Below are 21,880 nucleotides of genomic sequence, written 5' to 3'. Positions count from 1 at the left end.
TTTTTTCTATTCAGTCGGTTCCAAAGAAGAAGGGACGTTTGTTCGGTTTGGGTCGTCGCACCCGGTCGGTTCCTCCTTCTTCTGCACCACCGCCCTTTGTTGATCCAGAAGTACTTACGGCCCAGTTGAAGGACAAAGATGATCGTATATCTTTGTTAGAGACCCAGATGGCGGCTCAACAGGCGGGCTATGAGGCACAGAGGAGGCTGAACCAGCAAATGATGGAGATGATGCAGAGGATGTACCCGAACGAGGTGTTCCCGGACGTGCCAGACCCGTAGTTTTTTTTTTTCCACAAACTCGGAATGTTTTATTTTTATTTGTGAAACTTTGAATATTAATTAATATGATTTCAATTTTACTTTTAATTTCATATTTTCGAATTTAAATTTCAGAAATTTTATTTTTTTTAAAAAATTAATATTTTTTACATTCCGAGGAAATTAATTATATTTTTCACTTGATCCATCGATGCGTTTTTGTTCAAAAACGCATCGATCGATGCGTTTTTTAAAAAACGTTCGGGCTATACCGAGGGACAGGTTCCTCTGTTTATTCTGAGGAACTTTTCCCTCGGTATATTCCGAGGGACATCTCCCTCGGAAAATTCCGAGGGAGCTGTCCCTCGGAAAATTCCCAGGAACTGGTCCCTCGGTATATACCGAGGGAAAAGTTCCTCGGAATAAACCGAGGAAAATGTCCGTCGGTATACTCCTATCGATCGATGTATATATGTCCAAACACACATCGATCGATGAACTTCCGAGGAATTATACCGACGAAGTTCTCCCTCGGTATATTCCGAGGACATTTCCGACAAACTAGTGATCCTCGGAATTTCCTGGAATTCCGACGGAAAATTCCGAGGGATTTCCGAGGAAAAAATAAACTCCGAGGAATTATTTCCGACGACGTGTTTCGTCGGTATGTCGTCGGAATAACGATATTCCGACGAAATTTCGACGATTTTTTCCCTCAGAATCCTTGATGTTTTCTTGTAGTGCAAAGCTGATGATATTGTTATTACCACTCGGCTGCTCGTTGAATGACCAAACGATGAAGTGGGAAGCTTTCATAGTGATCCCAATATGCCCTCGTCCCAAGTGATACTGCCAAAATAAAACCATCAGCAAATCTGAAAGGCATCAAAGACGCTTTAGAGGACAGAGGGGTGAAGTAAACATCGTACCAGATCGCTGTGAGTTCCTTCGGAGATTTGGTTTTTGATCTATCCAAATCCATGATCGAATCCAACGGTTTCGTCTTCAACGGTGAGAAGAAGAAGAAGACGGTTCGGTGAAGATCCGTCGAGACGGGCAACGAGAGGACGAAGAGAGCTTTCATCCTTGCAAAATGAGAAGAAGAAGATGACCGATCATTCGCCGGAGTTTCATCCTTCCAGAGATCGCCAGAGAATCGACATAGATTGATAGATCGAGGAAAGAGGAAGAAAGAAAAGAAAATATGGGTTTCGATGGAAACCCCGAAGGAGAGAAAGTAGTAGAATCGGTCCAATTAGAAGTAGCCATGTAGGGGTTCCAACAAATCCTAAAAATGCCAAGTTAATTACCGGTTCTCTTCTTTCTTTCTATTTTTTATTTATTTTTAGGCTTTTATTTTTTTTGAAACCCCTTGCTAGAGCTTCCAATGGAGCTGTTCTAAGCTGATACTTTCTATTTAAACACAAACCCAAAACCCTAAATTAGATTTTGAAAATCACCAAATGGGCGGGCGTTCGGTTTTGGTTCTATTCTTGGTTCGGTTTAGCTCAATTAGAGAATGTATACAAGTATTCGGCTCAGTTCCTTCAGATGCGTGTTAGTTTCATTTAATTAAATTCGATGCACTTCTTGAATTGGGTTGATATGGAGTTTTTGAATCGGTTTTGGTTCCTATATAATTGGAATGTGTGTTTAAATTTAATTTAGTTGGTTTGATCCGGTTAAGCAAGTCTCTCCACCTATGATGATCAACAACAGTTAGTGATGGGTTTGGACAATAATGCAACCGAAGCAGTGGTTGATAATGTACCAAGACACATTTTCATTAGTAAATATTATAACTTATCTGTAAATTAAGATGTGAGCAATGAATTGAGAGAGAAGCATGAGTATCCCTTTAACTGTGGAGTATGGGTGCTTAACAGATGCTGCTATGTAACTGAAAGCAAACATACGGTTCTCAAGTTTATGAACAGGTTTTTCATCTTAACAGGAGGAGACTCTTGAACTTTCTATACAATCTTGTGTACTATAATTGCCTTCTGAAAAAAAGGAAAGATAGCCAAAGTTACAATAATGACTGTAGTTATAGATACATATCCTGTATCCATCAACTCAGCTAAAAGGTACTCGTAAGGATTATGAATTGTTATCAAATGCATAAGAGCAGTGTCCAAGATAGGCGGTCATAAACTCATAGTCTTTGTTTAGTTACTCGAAATTGTAATCCGGAACACAAGGTACACATGCATGCAGCAATTCATCACCATCTCTTCATCGGTTAGCTTAATCAGGCCCGGCCCAGTATAAAATGCAGCCTAAAGCAGAAACAAAATTTGCGCCCTCGTGCAATCGAACCCATCACTATATAGGCAGAAAAGCAATGCACAACCGCTAGACTACATGTAACATTTTTCGATTTGGATACCCTTAAATTCATATTCTAATTTGGCGCCTAAAGCCCTAACTTCACCTGGTTTAATCTGGAAAAAGACATTATTGTATCAATACAGACCCGTTAACTCTGTGGCACAATATTCAACTAGGTCACAACAAAACCCGAGTTTCAACTGCCAAGAAATATGATAAGAAACATCTATGCATCATTTTCACTGCAAAGACAAAGGTAAACAAATATGCTGGTAAAATATGTAGGAGACAATAGCTTCCTTCCTTCTCCGAAGGCATGATCGAACAAGTAACTCACTTCCACAAAACCTTGGATATCAATTTTAACACAATGATCAATCATCTTTCATATTTGCCTTAGTAATAGAAGAAGAAAGCTTATAAAAGGCTTAACTTGGTTGCATTTCTACTAAAAATGGAAAAAGAAAAAAGATAGTAAGATAGTTTTTCTTTTAAAAAACTGAAAAATACGAAAACTCCAGCACATATGGTTATCTAATTAATTCAGATTTTATTATTTTAAAATTAGTTATTACATTATTTTATATATATGTGAGATATTTAAAGGAATATTCTATTTTCCAATAGAATATCTCATTCATTAATGGTACTCCAAAATTTTAATATAAAACTATAAATAATAAATGTCAGTAAAAATTTAACCTGGCATTTATGAAAATTTTATATTTATTTAAATGGTTTATAGTTTCTATAGTCTATGTAATCTTGCAGGATTTGGCAATAATATCGAAGTTATATAAGTCTACACTTGCATTTCACAGGAGATGGAACCGTGCTAATCCGTTTTATAATTCAACCGGTTACGCGGCCTGATTTCGACAACTTCGACCGGGTTACAGAAGACCAGTTTATATTTTGTTATAACAAAAAAAAAAAAAACACTTTGGATCTGTAAAAGAAGAAAGAAAAAAAACGAAAAAGAAAACACACTCCGTCTCGTCTCGAAAGAAGAGAGAGGGAGATGAAGAAGCCTGCCGGAACCGAGAAGAAGAGGGTTAAACGATCATCCGATGCTCCACCTAAGGTTCGCTCTCTTCTCTCATTGCTTGCTAAATCAATTCCAAATAAAACTTGTTCTAAGGTTACGTAACCCTTGCTTTTGATCTGCTTCGCTCTCTCATGGAACGATGACCCTGCGATTATATGGAATTGCAGTCCTTGTTCGTCAGACACATGTATATGTTCCTTGTCTGAATAATGTCAAACACTGTTTTGTTTTTGTTTTTGTTTTTGTTAGAAGAAAGGTGTGACGAAGGATTTGTTTCAGTTGTTTGCTGAGAAAGTTAGAGACAACAAGGGGTTGGAATCAAGATGGGCTGTTATGGAGCAAGCGCGAGTCGAGTACTTCAGAGGGAAAGATTTTGTTAGCTTCGTGAAGAATCACCCCGAGTGTAAAGAGGTTCTTGAAGAAGATAGTGACCTCGACGCTGAAGATATCGCTAATGTGTTGTTGGGGAAGAACCTTTTGGTTCGATGTGATCGTGTTACCAAAACCCTTCGTCCCGGGAAGAAAAAGCTCTCTACTTGGCCTGCTCATCTTGAGATCTTCCGTGTAAGTTGGTTCATATGCTAAGAGTATGATTCTATAACAGAGTGCCTGTGTTTGACTTGATAGTTAGCTTCTAAAGACTATTTCTATCGAACATTGTTGTCTCATCTTAGCTTCAAGCCCATTCAATTGCTCAAATAACTCAGGCTTTGATTTATTTTTTGCTGTTTCTAATGCAGGATGATCAAGCTTTCTCTGAAACAGATGCGTTTTTTGCATGGACGTTTGAGAAACGGCACCCACTCTGGCAAACACTTTTGTCCTTCTTCTGGCCTGTATTGACTCTCGCGATCTGTTTGTTTCCTGTGTACCCACACCGTTGCAAACTCATTGTTCTCTACTCGTGTGCTGGCATTCTTTTGATGATTCTCTCCTTGCTTTTTGGTAAGCTCTGCATATGTAATATGTTTAGTGTGCTTTATTTCTCGAGTGTGTTGTTTCACTCTGATGACACTCTGTTTTTGGCTCTTAATCTAGGCGATGATTTGCTGGCTATATATGCCTAACTTATCCATGTCTTGGAGACTGGTGGTGATATGTAGTTTTAATTTGGATTTCTTCTTCATTACCTTGAATGTTGCAGTGAGAGCAGTTGCTTTTGGTGCTATGTGGATTCTTTTTGGAAAGCGTGTATGGTTCTTCCCCAACATTCTTGCAGAGGAAGCCACATTGAAGGAACTATTCCGTTTCTGGCCAAAGAAAGACGAGGAAGAACCTCCCAAGTGGACATCTCGACTTTTCTACACAGTTGTGGCCGTTGTTGTTGTCATGCTGCTCAGGCGCCACGCTCCTGATGAGGCTGCTCGTGCCAGGTATATTAACTTAAACCAAGATAACAATAATTGAAGTGATTCCCTCTCCTCAAGAGAAGATTGTTTTCTCTAAGTGCTATATGAGTTCTATGGTTGACTTGTGATGATTTTTTTGTGCATCCAGGTACCAAAGAAGGATGTCAAACATCATTGATGATGTCCTTGAGTGGTCACCGAAGCTGGCACTCTCTGGTTTAATGGAGAATCAGCCACCTGTGAACATCACAGAGGCGGCTAACAACTCCTCAGATGCCGCAGGTCCAGACCATACTGAAGAGGCCGACCTCGACGAAACTCAAGGCGAGGAGGAAGCTGAAGACTTGACCAACTCTGATATAAAAACATAAAAAGATATAGAAACGAAAGTTCATTGCAGCAATAAGTCAGCCTATGTGACCAAGAATAGGCAAGTCCTTATAAGAAAGAAGATTTTGTAATACTCCATTACTCTCTTTTTTCTTCATTTTAACACACTAGAATTTAGTTCTCAATCACATAGTTTCGGATTCAAAACTTCAAGTTTGTTATTAAACCTAAAGGGTGTTGACAAAGAAGCATTCTAACATAAGCACACTAGTGTTTGTACAAAACAAGAAAGAAGAAAACTGAGATAACTCTTCAATGGCTGCTAACACATAAGCCAACAAAGATAGAGCCAAGAATGATTTGCCAGCGTAGAGGTTACTTGATAGCTAAAAGAGGTTGAGAAGGATGGTTTGAGGAAATGTTGTTCCACTGCTGCCCTGAACAGTCTGCTTCTTCCCTTATCTTATAAGCTGAACTCTGCATCTCATCGGACTGATTTGTTCTATACTCATCACTACAACCTTCATGCTGATCAGAATGAGATGACGTCGGGGACTGAGTAGCACAAGCATTTCTCTTTTCTCCATCTTTTTGCTGTGAAGCTTCGGTGTTAGTTTTCTTTGCAAACCGTCCTCGAGTACCCCTAGGCCTCCTCATAGCATGCTGATGCCGAGATTCATGTAGATAACGCTGTGGAGAAACACAGAAAAATGATGCATTGAGCAGTGGTGTTGTGTTCACAATTAGATCGGAGCTCTCATGAAACTAATTAGCTTTTTTCACCTTTCTGGATTTGATAAGCTTCTTCTCTAGCTCAGCCTTGGCGCGTGCCTGCCTTCGCCTCATAATCGCCTGGTACTGTTTAGCATTCACGTAAACAGGTTCTTGTGCCATCTCAGGAGGCAGTTGCATTCTTGAATGAGGCATCCCACCGTGTGGAACATAAGTCTGATAGGGAAAGTGATAACTTATCAGTTAATCGCATGGAAAAAATGATTTCTCAAAAATAACTTGCACAATCCTCACACCATGAACACTTTTAACGCAATCTTAAACATGCTAGACTTCAAAGCACCTAGGAACATTGGAAAATAAAGTAATATACCAAGGGATAGGCTCCCATCATTCCAGCATAATATGAATCCTGGTATGGATTTGAGGATGCCCATCCCTGCATGATTCATAACCAAAGAAAGAATATCGTAAGTAACATATTGAAAATTATCAGCTAGAGCATAGATATATGTGTTGGGAAAATTACAACAGTGTGGCTAACAAGTTGAGGGTGAGGAGGTGGTGTACTGCCAGGATGCACAAGTTCTTGGCTTTTTTCACTGTAATCCGCAGCTGCATATCGAGACACAGTAACTAGACTTGGTAAAAAAAAAACAACTTTTGTAATAAGCAGCACCGAGAGAAGACAAGTCAAATGCACCTGACTGTTGGGGAGAGGCTGTGACTTGTGACTCCTTGTTACCATTTTCATCTCGGTTAGATGGTGACTTGGACCCGTTAGATGATTCCAAATTGGTTTGGTTCTCCAATGCTATCGACTTATCTCCAGCTTCTTCCACAGAAGAGTTTGCATTGCAGGAAGCAGCAGCACGCAGCCAAGGGTTTAAACTGTTAATGGACGTTGATGATGATGAGCCTCTGAAACGATCTGATTCCCACTTTCAGATTTTGAATGCATGTCTTCAGTTTCCTGCTCGAAATATGATTGTTAGAGATGAAATTGCAACTACGTTTATCCAATTGTATCGGTCAAGAAAAGATTCAGTAACGAGCAAACAAAGCAAAACCCAGAGACACCCAGTGATTGAATTCACCAAATCAGATAGAAATTTCAAAACTTTTGAAACAAAACTGAGAGGAGACAGAAGAACAGAGCTCATGCAATCGACCACGAAGTGATGGTACTCGGTAAGTTTAAACCATACCATTCAGGGAAAGAGCGAGTAGAGACCGTCACGGAAGGCGTCTACGGTGATGGAAGGAGACGCTTCCGCTTGGAAGATGAACGATCTGAGCAAGTTTTCAGTCAGAGGAAGACGAAGAAGAAAACCATTTTCTTATGGAATTTAATTATTTTATTTGTTGATTTGATCGTCGCAGGAAGTTATGAGTTTTTGTTCCGTTTGGATTTTGGCTGCCACGTGCTCGCCACGTGAACGCGGCAACATAAATACTTTTGACTTTAATTTTGTGGAATAATATTAAATAGGATACATTTATTTTCATTTATTTTTATATAAATATTTTGTTTTCAATTCTAAATTGGTATATATTATATTTCATCCGTTTCATATTAAGTGTCATTTTAGAGAATTTTTTTCGTTACAAAATAAGTGTCGTTTTCGATTTTCAATGCAAAATTTATTTTTCTATTGGTTGAAATATGATTACGTGTATAGGTAATAATATTTTTATAGGAAATATACAAAATTAATTGTTTCCTTAATCCGTGTGCTGAAACCTAAAACGACACTTATAATGAAACAGATGGAGTAATATATATGTGTCTATCAATTTTTTAAACATAATAAGTTTACGGTATATTTTTTCATTGAATAGATTGTTTTAAACTTTCACATGCATTTGTATCTTCTTCTATAAATATATTTTCGGATTATTATTTTATTATTAAATCGTAACTATATATATAAAGATTAGTAAAATATTGTTTATTGTCATATTCAAAAATATTGTAACATTTCACAAATTTAGAAAGTTTTTAAAAAAATTAAAATTTTCATTTCATAGATTTAAATTATCGAGTAAAATATTATTTATTGTCATTTAGTAAAGATTAGTAAAATATTTATTGTCATTTAGTTTTTGTTTATAAAGATTAGTAAAATATTTATTGTCATTTAGTAAAAGATATATAAAGATTAGTAAAATATTGTTTATTGTCATTTAGTTTTTGTTTAATTTTTAAAATAAACTATATAGTTGAAATTTTGTTTTCATTGGTTTAAGATAGTAAAGATTAATCATTGTTAGATAATATGATTTTTTTATTTAAAAGAAATCTTTATAATTTTAAAAGTTAACATCGACAAATATTTAAATAATTAACATATGCAGGTATAGGCTCCGATTGGTAACCATCGCTTAATCGCGAAATCACAGAAATAATAGTTAAGCTGCGGAAAAAATTAATTAGGCGGCGGAAAATTTTAAAATTTGTGGAATGGTGGAATATATATTAAATTTATTAAACTATTTTATATGATATTTAATTTTTATAACAAAAAAAAACAAATAGCAATAATTAAACTAATGATTATAAATCTGAAAACAAGTAAAATGTATTAAAAATATTTTAGTTTTTATTATAAATATCTAGTTTATCTTTCAATATGTTTTAACAATAGATTAACATTTTATAATATAAAAGTTATAATAAATTTGTATTTACAACATAACTATTCATCATTAAAAAATTATTAGTATGTATTTTAAATTTTAAGATAGTATTAACATATAATTGAATAATATAAAAATGTTAATTTTGTAAACTTTTCCACCATAATCTACTAAAACTCACTTTTCCACTTAATAAACTTTCTCTTTATAATTTTGTCAGCAAAAACGCAGATTTACGTTTTTGCGTTTTTTTTCAGTTCCGCAACATTTTCTTGATTGGTAAAATACTTGCGGAATCGCGTTTCATATGTCATTCCGCCATTCCGCATGGTTACCAATCAAAGTCATAGTATTACAACATTAAAATATATCTATTTAATTTATATCATATATAAATCTAATGAATCATCTATTGTTTAAATCCAATTATTGATAGCCCAATAAAAATTTCTAGTAGACCCAAAATTTAAATGATAAGATTATAGATTAAATGTAACATGACTTTTTAGAAATAAGTCCATTAGATTCATTTTTTAAAAATATCACACATGAATCAAGGTTGTGATTTATGTTTTAATATATAAGATATTTGATTGTGATATAGTTGTTCTTGAGCATATAGAACATGATTATCCACATAAACCCATTTGTGTTTCTTAAATATTATTTAAGTATATAGATATACTTTAGTGGACTTAAGAACTTTACTTAAGAAACTATTCGATGTTGTGTCTCCAATGGTAGTTTCTTAATTAAGGATTTAAAAAAAAAAAAAAAAAATCTTAACCACAACCTAACTCAAACAAGCATATTCAAACCAAGCAAACAATCATAACATTTTGACATGAATCTAACATATTTATTACCAAGCAAACAATCCTAACCACAACCTAACTCAAACGCGTTTTCCCTAACCACAACCTAACTCAAACAAGCATTATTAACAAGAGCACTAAAGAAAAAAGGAAGAGTTGAAGAAGAGTAAAGTTTTGGTCGATTAACTCAACTCTCAAACTCGGTGTAGTCACTGTCGGAGATCATAGTCTGCTACCACGCCTTCCCTGCTGCCTTGATTGCCAAAGCCTCCTCCTCTCAGATTAACATATTCAAATCAGAGTTAAAAACAAACACTTTACACAAACCACATTCGAGAAGAACTCTAACATATTCATACTTCTACAGACACGATACACACACGCAAAACCATTTAGTTACTCAGCCAAAATGAAATATCCATTGCAAATGGCCCGTATCATCGCAAATCCTTAACATGCAACAGAACTAGACCACATTCAAAGACGTAGCAGTGTGTCAAAGATAATCTAATAAGCTTAGCAATAGGATGTGAACACAAATCCCATAAACCCTATCATATACAAACTCGATCATATATATTCCAATGCATACCAGACATGAATCAGATTACCAACTAAACAATCATAACCCACGATGACAAATACAAATTGAACATTTGAAATTACCTTGGTGACAGTTTTCCTCTTCTTGGTGAACTTCTCCTTCTTAGCCTTAACCCTTTGTGCCTCAGCCAACAAAGACATCCGCTTCGCCGTCTTTGCATACGGGTTCAACTTCAACATCACATTCAAATTCTTCAAAGGATTCTTCTTCATCACAGCCCTCTTTGCATCATTCTTAATCGGCTTCACCACACTAAAGCCCACCATTGGAGAGAACGAGCTTTCTCGATCTGAAGCTCAGCCACGACGGAGATGACGACCAGAGTTGCAGAGGGCGAGTTCCTGAAGAGGAACTCAATCACCACCACGAGCCAAGCTTGAGTCGACAAGGATATAGAAGACCCAAGGTGGAGGTGAGATGCGACGGCGAGCTGGTAACGGAGAAGCGACGACTCCGGAGCTTCAGGACAGGATACCACCACTCGAGCTCAGTCACGGAGACGACCTGAAGATGGAGGAGCGTGGAGGAGAGCTCCAACGGAGAAAACAAGAAGATGAGAAGTGGTGACCAAAGCAAAGAAAGAAAAAAAATGAAAAAAAGAAAAAAAAATGTGGTGCTGACACGTGGTTGAAAAACCACGCTTAAAACCTGTGACCAAAATACCCCCATTAAGAATCGATAACAACCCTTTTCTTTTGTTTTGATTTAATTAAATCACCAATTTTATTCAAAGACCCCATTAAGGATCCCCGATAATGATGGTTTAACAGGCTTCGGAAGCTCTATATTACAAGGCCTGTTTCTTCTTTCACCATCTCATATTTTTGTTGGCTAAAAACCAAAAAAAAAAAACTTTTGTTAATCTTGAAAAATAAATAACTATTTAGTAAATTGTAACACTAGTAACCTGATTATGGCATCCCCATACACTTATCTAACTCAATAAGTTCCCATTTACATATCACATGCATACATATGACATTTCAAACTTGGCCAGTTCATTGTAATATGTATGAGCATAGTTTTAAGCATACTTCAATTGTTGGATGATGGGAAGATCACAGTCGCTTAAATAAAGTGTGTACATGACATGGTTCTTTAATATGTGGGATTGGCTTCGCGTGGTCAATGAGTTGTTGATCGTTATGTTGTTGTTACCGGTTGCAGACTACTTATTCCTTTTGGTGTCCACTCTAGATCACTACCACAAGTTCAAGAGCGGTTAATATGGAATCTCTCTTAGCAAAAAAAAAAAATGGAATCTCTCCTCCTAACCATTAAGTCTTTAGCTCATTGTGTTTCTATTAGTGCGGCAGCATTATCAGAAAACGAAAACCTACAATTGAATTACTTAAACTTTAGGTTACTTGTCTGAGGACCCAAGATCCAGTACACTATTTATGGTCTCGGATCATAAAGCTCAAATCTAGTTAGTGAACTTTAGGGTCATTACTACAACAAAAATCATAAACAATAGTATAGGACAATGATAACATATACTAACTACCACGTAGGAAAAATCATTTGTATCTTAAAACAATGATATACAAATTAAGAAAATTGTTGTGAAACATAAAAATAAATAAGTGGAATATGGGAAAAAATAAATTAACTATAAAATTTGAACAACAATTTTAATCACTAAAGTGGCCAATTAGTCAAAGTATAAATCAGAAACATATTTAGCTATGTGACTGGACTTTTATAGAATTGCAAAATCATTCTATTATTGTACTGGTTATCAATTAAAATCACAATCATCATGTTTGGTGTTCTTTGCTCTTTGTTCTTTGTTCTTTGTTCTTTCTGTCAAATCTTTCTTCTTCTTTCTTGAGTTAAGTAAATCAATCAGCTTTTTTTTTTCCTTTTAAATATTGGTTGTGAATGGTTACTGCGGTTGGCTTGTTCCACTATCCGGGATTAAAATTTGTCTCCGTTCATCTAAATTTATTGACTGTAAACGCACTTACAAAATAGTAAATGTGGTACCAATATATCACTTCTCAGAGGTGAAACGCACCTACAAAGATAAGAAGGCAAAATGGTGTGTGTTTCAAGATTTATTTTAATTATGTTGGTTTATATTACACAAAAATAAGAAAATATATTAACAATAAAGTCTGTGTAATAGCACAAAAATAATTTCATATTTCATAAATAACTTTTCCAAATACGTTTATACATCTAATTTTATTTTAGGCTTGCAAAATAACAAGTTTGTTAAACAATATTAGCCATGCGATTTCGGTTTTTCAAAACCAAATCCAACTGAATTTTGTTTTTTTGGCTAACCATCTTTTTAAAATAAGTCTAAAATTAACTGAAAATATTTCGGTTTGGTTACTGGTTAATCTTGGTTTTCAATTAGAAAAAAAAATATATTTTTTAAAAAAAATGAAATTTGGTTTAAATCAATTAAAATCGGATATTTGCGGTTAAATCCGGTTACTTTGATTAAATCTGATTGATTATTGGTTAACATCAGTCTAATTTCGGTATAAACCGGTTTAGTTTTTGTATAATTTTTAATACATAATAATAGGTTAACGTTTGGTTCGTTAAACCGAATCAAACCGAATCGGTAACCGCATTAATTTTGAAATATCTTTCGAACCAAACCGAAATCAAAATCGAAAGTGAATCAAGAACCGAAAATTTTGTTTTGGTTTAGTTCGGCTTGTTTGGTTTGGTTAGAATTCGCAAGGCCAAACAAGATCGTTAAAATGATAACCACTGTAGATTTAGAATTTGATGATACAATATTTAGAACGAAGAAATGAGTAAATATCATTTATAAGATTTTTCAGATATTTGAAATATTTTTATATTAAATAGAAATTTGTTTAAAATATATGTATCCCGCAATTACACTATTCATTATATATGCTACTATTCATATCTTAATTTATAAGATTTTTCAGATATATAAAATATATATTTTTATATTAAATAGAAACTTGTTTAAAATATATGTATCACGCAATTACACTATTCATTATATATGCTACTATTCATATCTTAATTTATAATTTTATTTATAAATTAAAAAATGTTCAGATATCTTAATTTAATTTTGTTTAAAGACAACTATCACAATTATAATTTAATAAAAAAATATTTGGCTACAAATCTCAGTAATAGCATATTAAATTTCATATTTGAGATATATAAAATAATTTTTTAATAAAATTTATATTTTAAAAAATTATATTAATATTACTGATTTTTTAGTTTGTAAAACATAAATATATTATATGTATCCTGCAGTTAGACTATTTGTTATACATGTTATCATTCATATTTTGTTTTGAACTGCTTATTTTAGACAAACCGCAGTTGTTCTGCAGCAACCGCAGTTAAACCGTACCGCATTATCAAATCCGTTTATTCCGCATCGCTTATATCGATGTTACCATTCAGAGCTATTATCTGGTCTTCTTGAGTTTCTTATTTTCTGCATTACTCTGATATACTTTTGTTTAAATTATATTTTATGTCTGGTACATGTCTGATACAATTCAAACTCTAGTTATAAGATTATTTTTGATTACCTTGACCCTAAGATGGATATGTAACCCAATTAGTCAATAATGAATTATCATTTCTGCGGAAAAGGATGGTCTTGTATATACTATTGATGATCAAATAAAGATGTGATTCTCACTTTTTGTAAGAAATTATGGAAGAAAAAAGAAAGATAAAATGATGAGAAAGGCTGCACGAGTCACTTCATTGGATTCCCTTGGCAGATGTTATCCTCTGCCTCGACAGTGTGGCCATCCCCACTAACTCTTCACATATTTCTCGTCCCTTTGCTTTCACTAAATTTTAAAACACATCTATATATTTTCAATTAGTGGTTTAATACAAAAAACTATTAATGAAGTGTCACAAAGAAATCTGAACTTAATTAGGGAGGAAACTGGATAAAAAATTGTTGAAAACCTTTCAATATAACACATCGTATTTTTTATATACATACATATAAATGCTATTTAATATTTTTCTTTTAAATTAAGTTAACATATTTGTAACTAACCAAAAAAAAATTGAGCTTATCAACCTGATGGATTTAATTAATGATATCTTCGCACATTATTTTGCATATCCAATAATAATAGGAGAATATACTAGAAACTGCTTTCTTATTTTTATTTATAATAATACAAAGTGTCATTTAAAAAATTTATGACGGTGCTGAATTGCTGATAAATAGTCTGAGAATCACAATTTCTGCGGTGTAAAAATGTTAGTAAGAGCATGATTAGAGCATCTCTAACCTCAGTGCAAAAAAAAAACTGCAAAATTGAGTGAAAAATGTAGTCATAAACAAACAAAAAGACATTACTGCATATATAGAGTAATGTCTTTTCTGTTTGTTCATGACTGCATTTTCCACTCTATTTTGCAGTTTTTTTTGCAGTGGGATTGAAGATGTTCTTAACTCCGGTCTCTTAGCCGGAGTTTTTAACTAATGATATGACTTTTTTTTTTTACATTTTTCGGTTAAAAAACGGTTATTATATCTTTTATTTAAGAGACGATTCTTAGTTTTTCTTAGTTAAAATCTAAGAAAATGTTCAAGAGAATAGAGGTTAATCATGGTATAAAGATAATCGCTGTTGTCTTAACGTTGTTGGGACGTAAACTCATGTGTGATGTTCCGCCTAGAAAGCGACTGTTTCTGTCTATCAAACGAATGATGAAAAGTGAACAAAACTCAAGCGAAGAACGATACGTATATGTTAGGTGAACGGAACGGAAAAATCGACAAAGCTAGTAGGCACAGAACCTAAAGTCATTGGCAACCTAACACATAGCACTTAAAAAAGGGAATCAAGAAAAGTATAATTTAATTATAGATTAAGTCGTAGTAGATTTTAATAATACCCTACCACAAAACTCAAATCGACTTCATTCAAATTAATCCAAAAAAACAAGCGCCAAAGGAAGAAAATGTTAAACAAAACAAAATAATAAGAAAAATAAAAACATCACTCAAAACATTATAATACACCCTTCGTTATTGTATTAACAAAATCAAAGAGATGAAACGTGACTCATCTTCTCATACTACTTTCTCTATCGATCGATCGTATCACAAATAACGAAAAAATACTACAAATATTAGTTCAGATAAGTTCGTCAATCGCATGCTTTGACGAAGAAGAGCTCTATCTCCGCAGGAGCAAAGAAAACGATCTGTCTCCGCCGTAACACGCAGTTCTTTGAGACTCTTTGCTTCTTCGGCGCTGGTGGACACGTCAGTATCTCCGGTATCCGAGACTTCTGAGCTTTCGGGGTACAACAACCATCGCCGCCACCTTCATCTGGTGACGTCAACACCGCCGGAGAAGGAGAGGGAGCAGAGTAGCTTGAATCTTGCGGAGCGAACGACGTCGTTATGGAAGAACATGGAGAGACAGCAGTAGATGAAGAAGTATGATCGAGAATAGTAGTTTTGTCGGTGTTCTTGTGTTGTGGAAGTTGTTTCTTGAAATGGGTTCTTTTTATTTTCTTCTCAGCTCGATTTTGTTTTCTTGCCTTCTTTGACGCCATTTTTAGACCTAATCGAAAGATGTTTTATTTTGCTTGCGAGGTTAGGTGAGAGAGGGAGAGGGAAGAAGAAGAGAGTCGTTGCTTACTAGCTTAGTTAGTAGCATATATATTATGAGACGCGAGTCAACACGTTTTCTGGATTTTGACTACCTATAAAGTTTTCACTGAGACGAACCAAAGAAATGAGTGACTAGTGACTATTGAACTTGCATTTAAAAAGGTAAAAAGAATTGTTTCTTTTATAGTTACTGCCAACGAAATGGGTCGTAAACTTTAAGGATGGATTGCATGTAGTTACTGCCAACGAAATGGGTCGTAAACTTTTTATTTGCCGTTTTAAAAGACTAAAAGCATAAGCATTAATAAGGCATTGACTAGGTATAAGAAAATAGTGGTAAGTTGAATTTTACTACTGCTTACTTTCACAAAAGAAAAAGAAAAGAAACATCAGATTATCTTTTATTCTGCTGAAACTTTTTTACTCCCAGTTGATTGAATGGTACGAATAGAGTAACAAAAATTAGCGTAAACTTTTTTATTCCCAGTTACGCTGAATTGTCACCAATCAGATAAAATTGTATTTTTCTATATTTACTCTATTTACTGTTTACACAAGAGAATATACACACCTATTATTAGACTGGGTTATGCTAGAGTAACTTTATTTCTTTTACTTTTTTTCTCTTTTCCACTTTTTCATTTACTCTCATTTCCACTTTTTATATTTCACCATTTTAGTCCAAATATTACCATCACACACAAAACATATGAAAACAACATATTCCTATAAATTTCATTTTCTTTAAAGAAAATATGAAATTTTTAAATCAAAGTACAAAATTTTTAAATCAAAGTCAACTTGTTACTCTATATTATCAGCAGACAAAGCTTAATAATCAAAGAACCCATATGAAATATTAAAATAAGGATATGTAGCACGTATACAGTTCAACGATGAGATGTATAATATGAAATGTTTTTACTTTCGGTGAGAAGTTGAAAGTTGACAATTAAGAAAAACATGTGTGTGAATGACTGAATGTGTGATATGTTCATTAATGTTATAGTTCGAAATGTTGCATGGTTGCTGTTTTTAATGGAGAATTCTCTTGATCGACTGTAAAAAAAATTATATATAGAAGTAAAAAAGAAACAGTGGTACCTTTGGAGAACCGGTTCTGGGCAAAACCTAACGAAACATTGGTCTTAGGCTTCCAAAAATTTTAGAAAAAAATACATTAAAAAACGCTCCTAAAATTTTTTTTTTTACACCCCCAAATATACCAAAAAAAAATTTTCAGCTAAAATTTTTTAAAAACAGTCTGCGTAGAAAATTTAGGTTTACAGTGGTGCTGGTGCACAAACTTGACTCTTTGACAAATCACATGGCGACTGTAACTTTTGGAAGTAGTAAAACACATTTCTATTAAAATTCATAAATGGTGTCGGACCCCAAAAAGGTTACACTATTGTTTAGATGTGGAACAGAACCCGACAGCGACAAACGAGAAAATTGACCTTTTCGGTTTTAATTTAATTTATTGTTTTTTTTTTACTAAAAATGCCAATTAATAAATGATCACATCACTTTCCAAAAATGTAATTCATTGCAGTGACTACATCCAGATATTCACACACATAAAATCAGCTTTTCTTTAATTGCGTCCGGTATATCAGAATCTTAAGAAATTTGTTATTTTCTGTCGTAGTATTAATTTCTTTTTTTTTGTATAAATGGAAATAAAAAATGAACAAGATAAAGTTAACACAGACTTTTAAAAAAAAAACTTTGATGAGCTAGGAAGGAAGAAAATCACGTGGACTGGCATGCAAATTCAATGTACTATATTAGTATAATTAACTGCTGCAAACATGGGTTTGTGCTCATCCCAACCAACTATTTCCGATTTTGGTTGAGGTTGTATATATATGGTTGTACCAGAATTAGTATTAGAATGCTAATTTTAAAAAATTTAAAGTGAACAGACTTTTTAAAACCCAAAAGTACATAAGTATGCGAGATTGGCTCTCGTCATGGAATCCTATAACATAGGATTCACTATGTAAAGCGACAATTTGGGAAGCCCACTTAGTCAAGTGGTTTGAATAAAAGTTCATATTCTACACCATGAGGTCTGGGTTTCAAATCCCACCAAACGCGAATTATGCAGATTTATGGAGAAAAAACATATAGAAGATCTTCGGCATGACGCAAAGAGTACCGTCAGACATGGATCTCATAGGACGGCTGAGGATGATGCAGTCAGACGTGAATCCTCATAAGACATGTAGAATTGTCGGCTGTAAAATCGTCTTGTAATATTTCTCATAGTTTGTAATATCATAATTAAACATCGACAAAAAAAAAAAGCGACAATTTAGATTCTTAGAGTAAGTCCATTGGGGTTCCTAACAAAACTGAAAAAAAAAATCAAAAAGTCCAAAATAATGAAGAACCGCTGCATAAATTGGGTTTTTTAGAAATGGTAAAAAGCCCTAACGTGGCGCCTTGTGATTGGACCCCCCCTCCCCGTCAATTGCTCTCTCTCTCCTTCGGCGCGAAGGACTTTCCTCTTCATTCTCGACTTCTCCGTCTTCGCATGCAAAGCTCGTTTTCTCTCTAGAATCTCGTCTCCAATCTCGTTTATACTCTCGAATCTCGTCTCCAATCTCGTTCACTCTCTCGAATCTGGTTGCTGTCTACCACGCTTCCACATCCTCAGAGTCTTTCTATACTCTTCCTCTCATCATCACGTTTATCTTATGTCTTCTCCACTGATCCCACCAACCACACTTACTTCTCTCAATGGCGACGATGTACGTTCCTCCGGCAATCGAATCCGGTGACTTCAAATCTCCTAAGATCGTCTTTCTTGCTGTATTACTCGTTGAGGATACTCGGCGACAAGAAGAAGAAGTCTCTTTCCAAGTCTTCATCATCCTCCTCTGCTCCAAGATTCTCCATGTGTGTCTCCTCCAAGCACGCTTATATCTGCAGTGATTGAGGGTCTCTTTCAATTCCTCCCCTCTCTCTCTAACATATAAAAGTTCATTGATCATTAACATCTCTTTTTATTGATTCACATGTACATATACAATGACCGAACTCTGTTCGATAAGTTGCCTGATAATTACTTCTGTCCAGGTATGGTGATTACTTTGAATGTTTTTTTTCTTCTAGGAACTGTGTTTGGTTTTCAACGGTGTTAGCAACATATTGAGAGACGATGGCAACACGAGAGAAGTAAGTGTGGTTGGTGGGATCAGTGGAGTACACACTTTGAGAGAGATTTTTGAAGGTTACAACTTTAATTTTTCCTCTTGTGGGATGCAGGTTCTTGGTGGTCGCCAATGGTATAGCTACGGTTTATTCATTGTTGCAGTCAGTTCGTTGTGTGATGGGTTCAATGAAAGGAAGTGTTTTGCTCAACAAGTCTCTAGCTTGGGCCATTTTCTCCGGCGATCAGGTGAGTGAGTCTAGTTTGTGTTTCTTTCTCCATACATTATTGTTGCCATAACTAGTGAAGCAGCTGTGAGGTTTGGCTTTGTCGTTTTTGATCTCTCATGGTCAGCTCAGCGTTATATTAGGGAGGAGTAGGGTTTTCTATGTTGAAAGGTCTTACAAGCATTTATTCGGTTTGGTTGGTTATCAGATGGGAGAAAAAAAAATTGAATGTACTTGTACACTTAGGTAGGAGTGTTCCTTATTTGTATTCAAAATTAGATTAAACTTTAAAATGTAATGGGGGTGTGAATGAGCAGGCGATGGCTTACATGAGTGTGGCGGCTATAGCAGCATCATCAGAGTCTGGTGTGATTGGAATAAGAGGTGAGGAAGAGCTGCAATGGATGAAGGTGTGCAATATGTTTGGCAAATTTTGTAACCGAGGAGCTGGAGGAGTAGCGAGCGCCATGCTTGCTTCCTTTGCTATGGTCTTGGTCTCTCGCATTTCCGCTTTTAGTCTCTTTCGCTTGTACGGTGCCACCAACCAAAGACCACCAAACCTAGCCGTGGTGACGAAGAAGAAGCAAGATAAGTTTGAACATCCCTTTCTCCTGTTGTCTCGATTTTGGTTTATGATGTCGATGAAAACTGATGTAGATTACTAATAGAGTTTTGTTTGACTGTTGAAAAGATTGAATCTTTTGCATAGAAACAGAGTTGGTTTGTTTGTTATAACAAGTGTTGATGATGAATTGGTTAAGGGAATGATTAGCTATGGTGGGAATGAATGTCTGTGGAAATTGAAATGCTTAAGTTAAAAAAAAAAAATTAAAGAACCCATATGAGGTTCTCCCACTGGAGGAAGAACAAAATATTTCCACTAACCAAAGTTCTTAACTTATCAAATCAACTTTAAACCTACTAATTTAATCATTAGAGCCCATTAGGAGTTCTAATGGATGGAGTCGGTCTTATACGTCTTATGTGTTCACACATACACAGATCAACGAGTTTGCATATTCTATTTATTTGCAATTTGTAACATTCCAGTTTTGATATATGATGATTTTTTCCTGATACATCTCCTACACTATATTTGCGAAGTGATTTTGCCACATGTCCTCTCTACAATCAATTTCATATAACAAATATGACATGGCTACTGAAATTGATGACATGGCTTCTGGAAAATATGACATGGATAATTTCAATTAATGTTGATTTAAAATTTTGACAAACTTATTAGAATATGGTAATAATTCATATATACATTTAATATTGATATTTCTTTGGGGTTTTTGCCAAAACTAACCCACAACTTGATTTTAACCCCAAACCTATACCCAAACTTGAATCAAATACAAAACTAACCTAAAAGCCTAGTGAAATTACAGCTCAGCCCCTTGTGACCAAACAAAAAAAACAGAAGCCATTTTTACGAATATAGCCCTAGTAAATCGTCTGAATCGTCTGAGATGTTGGAAGTCGTCTGGACGACTGAAGTGTAAGTCGTCTGGTACCGGTTTATTTTAAAAATAATTTATAAATCTTGTAAAAAAATATTTTGATGCGTGAAAAATAAAAATCAAGTAATTATAAACAGTTTTAAGTGATATAAATTAAGATATGATAAAATTGATTTGTTTTGAAGAAAGATGAGTGGAAGTAGTGAATCATGAAATACTTTGGTTTAGGAGTTTGGCAAACATATGTTGTAGTATTGTATGTATTGTTAGGGTTAGATTTTGGAAAACTAAAATGTTTTTTTCAAAAATTAGTTTTCACCTATATGTGTTTATTTATGTGTATAGTAAACACTTTTCAAGTTTGATTTGATTTTATGAAGTCTTTAACTAGATAATTAAGTTTAGGGGTTATGTTTAGGGTGTGGACGACTTATATTTCAGTCGTCTGTTGAATAATTTACTCGGACGACTTACATTTCAGTCGTCTGGTGAAGAAATTAAAACAGACGACTTACATGTAAGTCGTCCAAATATTCCCGCCTAAAATTTTTTAAAAAAATTATTTTCCCGCTTAAATAATTTAAACCAGACGACTTACTTGTAAGTCGTCTGGAAAATCTTCTATTTTAGTTTCCCGCTAAAAATATTTAATTTCCCGCTAAAAATATTAAACTCTTCTGGACGACTTACATGTAAGTCGTCTGTTTTAATTTCTTCACCAGACGACTGAAATGTAAGTCGTCCGAGTAAATTATTCAACAGACGACTGAAATATAAGTCGTCCACACCCTAAACATAACCCCTAAACTTAATTATCTAATTAAAGACTTCATAAAATCAAATCAAACTTGAAAAGTGTTTACTATACACATAAATAAACACATATAGGTGAAAACTAATTTTTGAAAAAAACATTTTAGTTTTCCAAAATCTAACCCTAACAATACATACAATACTACAACATATGTTTGCCAAACTCCTAAACCAAAGTATTTCATGATTCACTACTTCCACTCATCTATCTTCAAAACAAATCAATTTTATCATATCTTAATTTATATCACTTAAAACTGTTTATAATTACTTGATTTTTATTTTTCACGCATCAAAATATTTTTTTACAAGATTTATAAATTATTTTTAAAATAAACCGGTACCAGACGACTTACACTTCAGTCGTCCAGACGACTTCCAACATCTCAGACGACTCAGACGATTTACTAGGGCTATATTCATAAAAATGGCTTCTGTTTTTTTGTTTGGTCACAAGGGGCTGAGATGTAATTTCACTAGGCTTTTAG

The 21,880-nt window shown here is 34.4% G+C and overlaps 3 protein-coding genes and 1 pseudogene across 4 annotated transcripts; 2 read left to right on the top strand and 2 right to left on the bottom strand.

Annotated features, from left to right (window-relative positions):
• Window positions 1-3,513: 3,513 nt before the first annotated feature.
• Window positions 3,514-5,544, top strand: LOC106335460. 2 transcript variants are annotated; one of them, XM_013773981.1, is made up of 5 exons: window positions 3,514-3,675; window positions 3,889-4,203; window positions 4,380-4,584; window positions 4,784-5,012; window positions 5,137-5,544. In XM_013773981.1, exons 1-5 carry the CDS (start codon window positions 3,613-3,615, stop codon window positions 5,357-5,359), a joined length of 1,035 nt encoding a protein of 344 aa, XP_013629435.1. In that variant the 5' UTR covers window positions 3,514-3,612; the 3' UTR covers window positions 5,360-5,544. The 2 variants fall into 2 exon arrangements, with proteins under 2 accessions (XP_013629435.1, XP_013629436.1); XM_013773982.1 differs by having other exon boundaries at window positions 3,520-3,675; window positions 3,892-4,203.
• A 149-nt stretch (window positions 5,545-5,693) lies between these two features.
• LOC106335459 lies at window positions 5,694-10,707 on the bottom strand (annotated as a pseudogene).
• Window positions 10,708-15,008: 4,301 nt separating this feature from the next.
• Window positions 15,009-15,778, bottom strand: LOC106332281. Its single transcript, XM_013770756.1, has one exon. It carries the CDS (start codon window positions 15,666-15,668, stop codon window positions 15,255-15,257), a length of 414 nt encoding a protein of 137 aa, XP_013626210.1. The 5' UTR covers window positions 15,669-15,778; the 3' UTR covers window positions 15,009-15,254.
• A 3,117-nt stretch (window positions 15,779-18,895) lies between these two features.
• On the top strand, window positions 18,896-19,778 carry LOC106330320 (CASP-like protein 2B1). Its single transcript, XM_013768809.1, has 3 exons — window positions 18,896-18,912; window positions 19,003-19,135; window positions 19,431-19,778. Exons 1-3 carry the CDS (start codon window positions 18,896-18,898, stop codon window positions 19,776-19,778), a joined length of 498 nt encoding a protein of 165 aa, XP_013624263.1.
• Window positions 19,779-21,880: the final 2,102 nt, after the last annotated feature.

The sequence above is a fragment of the Brassica oleracea genome, chromosome C3, assembly GCF_000695525.1.
Source record: "Brassica oleracea var. oleracea cultivar TO1000 chromosome C3, BOL, whole genome shotgun sequence".
NCBI classification, from domain to species: domain Eukaryota; kingdom Viridiplantae; phylum Streptophyta; class Magnoliopsida; order Brassicales; family Brassicaceae; genus Brassica; species Brassica oleracea.
This window is presented reverse-complemented; position numbering and strand designations above follow the sequence as displayed.